The 9,408-nt window shown below is 39.4% G+C and overlaps 1 protein-coding gene across 1 annotated transcript; it reads left to right on the plus strand.

The window, feature by feature from the left end:
- The first annotated feature begins 7,194 nt into the window (after positions 1–7,194).
- On the plus strand, positions 7,195–8,856 carry LOC114319843 (uncharacterized). The gene is made up of 4 exons (XM_082880858.1): positions 7,195–7,427; positions 7,507–8,214; positions 8,314–8,725; positions 8,806–8,856. The coding sequence occupies exons 1-4, from the start codon at positions 7,195–7,197 to the stop codon at positions 8,854–8,856; spliced, it is 1,404 nt and encodes a 467-aa protein (XP_082736984.1).
- The last annotated feature ends 552 nt before the right edge of the window (positions 8,857–9,408 follow it).

Below are 9,408 nucleotides of genomic sequence, written 5' to 3' on the forward strand. Positions count from 1 at the left end.
GATATTTAATTTTGAGCGTTGCTATTATCACTTGTCAAAATTTTTTATTTTATAATTTTTTTTTTATTACAATAATATCTAAAAATAAAATTATATTAAAAGATATTATTAAATGAAACACTCCCCTATCAATTAGAACTAATACTCTATAATATTGGACATCCACCCCATCTCCACTCCCAACTCCAATTATATGTATTCCATATTTGCAAAACCTAAATTTATTACTTTTCATAACTAACTAATATAAATTCTAAATCTATTATTTTTTATAATCATCTTAAATCTTGAATGTGTCATCTTCGTCACCATCATCAACGCTATTGAACTTGAAAGTTTTGCTTCAAGTATAACGTATACTTCATCACTTATTTCACTGTGTAGAGTATTGGAGGACGAGGACAACAATTCTAGTGAGACCGGCGTTCCGTTAATAAGTCTATCTGTCTTGTATTAATATTCTCGGTCATTTTCGGTTGTTCTTGTTTCATTCGAGCTGTTCAGTACTGGTTTGCTAACTGTTAGAATTATGTTCGGTAATACAGTACTGAATATAATCCTTTCATTCAATACATAGGTTCCGAACATTAATGCAGATAGTTAGTTATGTAATTTTCTTTGTTAAACTAACTTAGAATGGAAAATAGTGAATTGGAATGGATTTAAGTTATGTATTTTGAATGGATTTAATTCATGTTATTTTAAGTTGTGAATTGGAATGGATTCAAGTTACACAGTGATGAACAAATTTTGTTTGGATATACAGTGCTGACAGGATCATTATTGTTCAACAAAACAATTCTGAACAAAATACATTTTTTTCGACTACACAGTGGTGAACAAATTGTTTTGGGCTACATTCAGAATTCTGATAGCGATTCAAACGATGATTCTGTTATTCCTCATCTTGCAAATGGTTATGCAAATCTCGTAGAAATTGGAGTATCTTCGATCGATCTCAGCGATGACGAAGATACAAAAAGCAACGAAGAAGATGATGATGAGAGGATAGGAGAGGTTACTGATTTAGCAATACGGAGAGCGTTCAGAGAAGATGAGAGTCGTCGGAATGCGCCGTTGACAGTTGAGACGGTGACGAGAGTGATGGAGGGTTGGGGTCCAAGAATTTTATAGTGGACCAAAGCTCCAAACTCTGAAGATTGAGTGAGTTAGGGAAGGAAATGGATGAAAAATTAGGTGGTGTGCATTTCATTGTGAAAATATTATGAATATGGGTAGACTTGGTAATAAGTGGGGTGTCCAAAAAAATATTATTAAAATTTAGGGTTTAGGGTTGGGGTCCAAAGAAATGGGGGGTCCAAAGAATTTCGGTAGGTGCTAATAGCAACACTCTTAATTTTATTGCAATTTTATCCCTAAGTGATATTACTATTTTAGACATCATACCCAATTCAAAACGTCTCAATGCACACATCCATCTAGACTTCACATTTGTTGAAGCTCCAAGTTTGTAGCTTCTTCCATTGAGCTAGAAGTGAAAGCACTCATTCACTCATTCGTAGCTTCTTCCAAGTTCGAAGCTTCTTCCATTAAGCTCCAAGTTCGTAGCTTCTCAGTGCACTCATTCATCATACATTAAGCTAGAAGGGAAAGCATCAACCTTCCTCATTCGTAGCTTCTTCCTCATTCATCATTGTTATGGAGGATTTGTCTTCTGAAAATCAGCAAATAAATGTTTATGAGAAACATAGCGAAGGAAATGTGAGTTTCTCTTCTTTTTTTTTTTACAGCATCGTTCGGATAACCAGAGTCGAATTATATTATTTTGTTCAAAAATCTACTACCGAAATAAGTATTTAATTTCGGAAGTTGTTGTCCAAAAAAAGTATTTAATTTCGGAAGTTGTTGTCCGAAATAAGTTAACTTTACAACATTCAACTTCCGAAATTTTAAAATGAATTCGGACAACTACTTCCGAATGAAGTAAAAAAAAAAATTTCCCATTTTATATTCCAAATTTGCAAACTGCATACCAAATTTACAGTTTCGAATTGCAAAGTAATATTTATAATGCCATTAAAAATTTGTAATGTTATACAAAACATGTAGAAATATGTGTCAACTCAAGGAAGTCAGGTTTGCGCGGATTTTGTGCTGGATAACACTACTCAATTCACAACTGAACAAGTTCACTCTACAAAATTATAATAATTATGTTTCGAATTGCTCAACAAATGTAAATGTTTAATAATATTTATTTGACTTTGTAGGTATTCAAAAGTAAGGATGAATTGCTCAACTGGGTACGTGAAGTTAGAAAGAGAAATGGTTTGGTAATTGTAATCAAAACATCAGACTATGGTGGAGGGAAAAAAAGACCCAAGATGTATCTTGCTTATGAAAGGAGTGGCCAATATAAAGCGACAAAGAAGTTAAAACATGATGGCAACAATACATCAAGAATAATTGGTACGAAGAAGTGTGGTTGTCCTTTTGATATGAGGGCTCACAGGTTTACCACACATGATGAATGGACATTGACCGTAATATGCGGATTACATAACCATCCACCTGCGGAGCACCTTGAAGGACATCCATATGCGGGGAGGCTATCAAAGGATGAGAAAGCATTGTTAATGGATATGTCAAAGAGCATGGTTCGGCCAAACGAAATCCTAGTAACCTTGAAACTGCGAGATGCCCTCAATGTAAGCACACTTAAAACCATTTACAATGTACGTCATCGAAACAGGGTGGTAAAGAGAGCTGGAAGATCACAGATGCAACACTTATTGGGTGAATTGGCCAAGTATAATTACATTGAGCGCCATCGGTCTGAAGAGTCCACGATGACTGTGACAGACTTGTTTTGGGCACATCCTACCAGTTTTGACTTATTTCGGTCTTTCCCACATATATTAATTATGGATTGCACATATAAAACCAACAGATATCGTCTTCCTCTTCTTGAAATTGTGGGAGTGACATCAACTGAAATGACTTTCTCTGTAGCTTTCGCATACTTACAGTATGAGAAGGTCGATAACTATGCGTGAGTGTTAGCTACATTGCGTGATGTCATGGTGTAGACACCCCATTTTTTACCGTCCTCAAGACTTGGACGTCATCGTTTGAACACTCAGTGATCATCCATATTCGTGTTTGTTTTGAGTTCCCGGAGGTCTCGGCTACGCGTCTTGCCTCAGGATCTCTCGACTTGCTTGTTCTATGCTTGGTTTTGCACCAAGGACTTGTGTGTTTTGTACCTGAGGGTAGAGAGTAGCTTGTTAGCTACCCCTGACATCCACCGGCCTTGGATTGAGGCCATTGGCCGTGTATTCTTGCTACCGGGCATTGGTGAAATATATCATTGGCCGGTCGGCCCTTAGTGTGGTCAGCCGACCATCTGTTTGGCCGATGGCCTCCTTTTCTGGCCAGTGCCACATTTTTGCCTTTTTCAGGCATGGTGCAAGCCAGTTGTGCCAGCTGGAATGCACGAACCCTCCTCCCCATGCACGAGTGTGGCTGTTTTGCCCCTTTTGTCCCTTTTTGGTCTAGCTTCTTGAGGAAGCTTGGACCTTTGTCTTAGCTTCCTCAAGAAGCTTGGACACCTGTCCCAGCTTCCTAAGGAAGCCTTGCACCCTTAGCTTAGCTTCCCTTAGAAGCCTTGACCCTTTTTGAATAGCTTCCCTTGGAAGCTTAGTCTTTGCATTGTCTATATAAGAGACCCCTCTTCTCCTTTGATGGGTTCAGCAAAAACCAGAGCAAAATACATATATATATATCTGATATACATCTTCTCTCTCTATATCTCCCTCTCTCTCTTCATTTGTGTGTGTTTAAGGGCCTAAAAGGGTGATTTGTTGTTACTTTTGCACTAAAATACACACCATCACACCACACTTCGACTTGGGAGGTCTTGAGAGTTTGTTCTTGAAGTTTTAAGGTGGTTTTGATCATGAAAAAGATGCTAAGCTTGCTGTTCTTGAAGTGTTTTTCAAGGGTAACACTTTTGCTTTAGATTCCCCAATCTTGCACTAGTCTTTAACCTATCTTGTTTACTGATTTAGACTTTGTGTATAACTAAAAAAAGTCTTGTATTTGCATGCTTAAGATACTTCATTAAGGTTGTTTTGGTGTTGGGGGTCGACCTCTCCCTCTAAGGTCTTGTTTGGCCCTTTTTGTGCTTCCATTGTTAAGCCTTGGTTACTTTGGTGTATTGGCCTTCTCACCACTGAAATCTAGTGGATTTTCAGTGGTAAAGAAGGGGGTTTGAAGTCTTGCATAGGGGAGAGACACCCCTCTCCCCTTTGTGTCTCATTTGTCCATGTTTTGGCCCATAAGGGTAGCATATGTGCTTGGTTGTTTTTGGTCCCATTTCAGAGGTTCTTGGATATTATTTGGTCATATGTTGCCTCTGTCTTTGGTCGGATTTATGGCCCTTTACATGCATATTGTACTGGCCTTGCATTCCCCCATTTTGCCTAGAAATGTGCCTTGCATTTAAGCCATGATGCTTGCATGTTCTAGCTTAACTGCATGAAGGTTTTAGCATTATTTTGCCATGATCAAGGACTGTTGGGTGCTGATTTGACCATGTTTGCCATGTTTGGTATAGTTTCTATGTGTTTTGGCTTGTGAGCCTTGAGTGTGTAAGCCATAAGCATGCCTCATTTGGTCTATTTTTGGTGATTTGGAATCATTTGCCATGCCATTTCAGTCCATGTTTGATGCTTGCATACTTGGATTTGTTCTCCTTTCAATGCCTTAAAGAGGTGTAATCTTATGCTCCATGTTTTGGCTTTGGTGTATGCCTCTTTGCTTGAGTCATTTGGGATGCCATTTATGTAGATTTTGGGGCTTATTCTACCATACCATATCTCTGATTTTGTAGGTCTTAATATCCATGCTTACCCTTTTTTGGGTGCTCTTGAAAATTGCCTTCCATACCTTAGCTTTAGGCCCTTTGGTTTGCATATTTGTTTTGCATGTAGGCACCTCCATTTTTGGGCATTTTTGGCCACTGTTTTGGGGTGGGCTGAGGCCTTCTCATTTCAGTATAAGTCCATCCTTGCATACTTTGCATGTTTGACATGTTGCATTGCATTGGTTGCATGCTTATATTGCATCATGTTTGCATGTTACTTAGCTAAGTTGCATTATATAGTCTTGTTGTATGCTTGACATGTTCATATTGCATTAGTGTAGCCTTGCATGAGTTGCATCACTTTGCATTGTATATGGCATACATGCATTGCATCGCTTAGTTTGGGGTGTCAAACCAAGCATGAGGGGAGAGGTATGTTCGTACCCGAAGTGACGAAACACGTCTCAACCCTCGGTCGCCAATACCCTTGATCTCAACATGATAGGGTGTTAGCACTCATTTGTTTGTTGCATGCATCTACATTAAGTTGCTAACTTGGCTTCTTAGGCCATCATGCATCGAATTGCGTAGTTGATGGCCCGAGGGTCGAGGGTCATGCTCCCTTGAGTCCATTGCATGATAGGGAGTGTGGCCATGCTCACATTTGCTTGAAAATTCTATGTCATACACTGCTTGCCCTCTGCTGCTGTCAACTGCAGGATTCTGCAAGAAGCAATGGCCGGCTGGCCACCTACAATGCCGACCGACCATCAGTGGCTAGTCGGTGGTACAACAGTTGGCCGATAAGCATTACCATGGCCGGTGAACTTTAATTCTGGCCGGTGACATCCCAGAGCACTCAGAGGATGATTCATAAGGGGTCTGGAGACTTTCAGAATTTTCAGAGGAGCAAGGCAGTGAAAACAGAGGCAGCAGTGCTATGGTAGCGAGTTTCCGAGCGAGACAAGTCAAGCATGCATCATTCACACATTCCAAGGCAGGGCTGCGGCCACCTTCCTTCTACATTTAATTTGTGAATTTGTTAGGAATTCTGTAATAATTAATTTAGCGGTATTCATTTGGTTGTGTAATATTTATTCAAACCCTCCGAATGAGGGCAATTGCGTAATAAGTGTGCGTGAGTGTGTGTATGTCTCCCAACCCCACGTCTTTCTTCCCTTTTATTTACTAGCTTTCGATGGTTAGTCTAGGGCATGTTTCAATTAGCATACAGTACGATAGTATGTTTGCATCCATTCATTCGTTTTGCATGCACCGGGCTCGGCGCATCATTCTAACTGTATTTGTATTTCAATTCCAAATTGAATACGTGTTAGTTGTAGCATTTCACATGTCATTATAGATTAGCCGAGCCTATCTTAGTTGCATTTTGCATGTGTTGTATTAGCCATCTTAACATGAACTAGGATCATGCATATGATTACTAACTAGTTTCTGTTTTGGCTTGGAGTACTCGGTAAGTTCTTATGCTTTAGCATCCTTGCACGCGTGTGAGTGTTGCCATGACAGCATGCTTACCATGAGGCTATTTGCTTATGTGATATAACTGCTTGAATGCCTGTGGATGGAGGTTGAATTACCTAAATTGGAATAATGCATTAAAACTGTGAGTTTTAAGCCCACTAGATAGTGGCAAAACCATCTTTTCTAAAGCCCACTTGAGGGTGGCAAAACCTGCATTTTAGCCTACTTGCGATTAGCAAACTATTTTCAAAACAAACATGCAATGTTTTGTTCCAATTTAGGCGATTTGGTCTATACTTGTTTGCTGTGCGCATAACATAGTAATTTTAGGCTAATAACCGGAATAAGAACACATAATGCTTTCAAAACAAGATATCACGGTTAGTAGAGGCCGATTTTTGATCGGGCGAGAGGGGATGCTCATAGCTGACCTTCCCCAATCGTACCCAAGTTCTCGAGCCGAGGCAACTTTGGTGATGACGGACACGTGGCCTTTGGCACCGAGTCAGGGTTTCCTAAATTTCTCAAAATAAAATATTTAGGTGGCGACTCTGTATCTGGCAAAGCAGTCCATGTTTGGCACTTCTTTCTAAAAATCTGTTTTCCAAAACGATTTGCCAGATTTGGACTCTTTGGTTCAGATTAAGAACCGCGACAATTTGAGAGTCCGAACTGTAGTGAGCCCAAAGCGAACAGAACGGGACTTATCCTCCCGGGGTGTTCGGGGACGTCTACACATGGATGGTTTTGTTGTGCCAACAATTATTGTTACTGGCAGAGAGGTAGCCTTGATGAGTGCCATATAGAAGATATTCCCAAGTGGCAGACATTTATTATGTCGTTGGCATATCAGTAAGAATGTATTGACCAAATGTAAGAAAATGTTTGAGACACAGCAGGAATGGGAGAAGTTCAACCATGAGTGGAACTCTTTAGTGTATTCATCTTTTGAAATTCAATACGATGAGCGTCTTAAATCATTACTTAAGGAATTCAGTAGTTATCCTGATGCAGTCAAATACGCCATGGATACTTGGTTGGTTCCTTACAAGGAGAAATTTATGGCGGCATGGACAGACATGTGTATGCATTGTGGCAATGTTACAACGAACCGGTAAGATTACTTTTGTTCAATATGTTATTAATAAGTGCCATCTACTTGATTTTAATTTGACTTACATTGAATTGAACAGGGCTGAGAGTGCACATGCAAAACTTAAAAGACAATTGGGTTCATGTCAAGTCTCATTTCAGGCATCATTTGAGAAAATACACAGTCTGCTTGAGTTGCAACACATTGATATCAAGGCTTCATTTGAGAAAAGTCTAACTGTTGTGCAACATCAATTTAAACCTTCTCAGTTCAGGGAGCTACGGGTTAATGTGTCTATCTCTACATTGGAGTATTTGCTTGTAGAGAGTAAGAGAGCCAATTCCATTAGTATTGATGTTAAAGCTTGTGGATGCATCCTTCGCCACACTCGTGGTTTACCTTGTGCCCATGAGATTGCTGACTACATCAGACAAGATCATCCTATACCACTTGCTACCATACACTCACAGTGGAGGCAACTTCATATCTCCATATGCAAGAAAGAAGAGGAAACAGAGGTGAGTTGTCATGCAGAAGTAGAGTTGTTTGTGCACAAGTTTAATGAAAGTGATAGAACCATGCGGTTGGAGCTTTTGAAGAAGTTGAAAGAGATTGTATATCCGGGAAGCACTTTTCTTGTTGAGCCGGAGGTGAAGTCCAAAACACGTCCTCGGGATCATAAGAAGATCAATGTTTCTACCTGTTGTGACCCGTGTACATTTGAGTTGGTGCAATCTGGACATGATTCCTTCTCACCTAGGGACACTCAAATCACTACATTAGCTTCTACTTTGGAAACCAAGAAGAAGTGACCTGTTAAGGGAAAGGAGAAGGTGAATGCGAAAGGGAAGGTATACATTACTAGAACAGTGAAACCTGGTGCATATGCTGATGCTTTCCTTTCTAGGTTGAAACCATACATTAAGTTTGTCAAGGATGTAGCTGCAGATGGGAATTGTGGTTTCAGGGCTATAGCTACTTCAATTGGTCATACAGAAGATGATTGGGCTCAGGTTAGGCGTGATCTGTTGGGTGAGCTGCACACACACAAAGAGGAATACATTACACTTTATGGGTCCTACGAAAGGTTTCAAGAATTGACAAGCATATTGTCATACTTTGAAGATAGTACTGGATACTTACATTGGATGATTATGCCAGACATGGGGCATCTTGTTGCATCGTGCTACAATATTGTGTTATACCACTTGTCATTACAGCAATGTCTCGCCTATTTACCTCTTAAAACAGTGCCAGTACCTCAACTTGATAGACGTGAGATTGCCATTGGGTTTGTCAACGGAAATCATTTCGTCCAGGTATAGTAGAAGCTTATCAATTTATGCATGTACAAAAAGTTATGAGGTATGACCACTAACTCAATTGATATTTGGTGCAGGTTTTGTTGCAACCAGACCATCCAGTTCCTCCTATAGCCACTGATTGGTGAAAATACTGTCACTCTTGCGCTGTCGACTGGGGTGATGGATATGTGCGTTGCATTCAACATTTCAAGGACATTATTCATGATAATGTAGCTACTCGAGAGACATTTGATGTTGTTGATGTCGCATGACACATGTATGTATTTGAAAATGTTAGAATTATGGAAGAAATTAATGGATGTGTTTTTGATGTTGATGTGTTCTGTGGCATGGATTGAATGTTATCGACCATTGTTACCATTCCATTGTAATAAGAAAATATCATTTATAAAATCGACAACCATTGTTACCATTCCATTCTAATAATAAAATTTCATTTTCAATGGTATCAACCATTGTTGCCATTCCATTCTAATAAGAAAATATTAACCACTGTTACCATTACAACAATATCATCTTACAAAAAACACCACAAAAATTACATCAACTAACAAATAATATGTTACGAATCTGTTGTATACGTACTCCTAGGCCTACGACTGTATGTCAATGTCAAAGATGAAAAGCGACCTCCAGTATAACTAGGTCCAGCAAAACTAGGTCCAGTTTCGTCAATG

The sequence above is a fragment of the Camellia sinensis genome, chromosome 7, assembly GCF_055761805.1.
Source record: "Camellia sinensis isolate YWXY chromosome 7, ASM5576180v1, whole genome shotgun sequence".
Classification (NCBI taxonomy): Eukaryota; Viridiplantae; Streptophyta; class Magnoliopsida; order Ericales; family Theaceae; genus Camellia; species Camellia sinensis.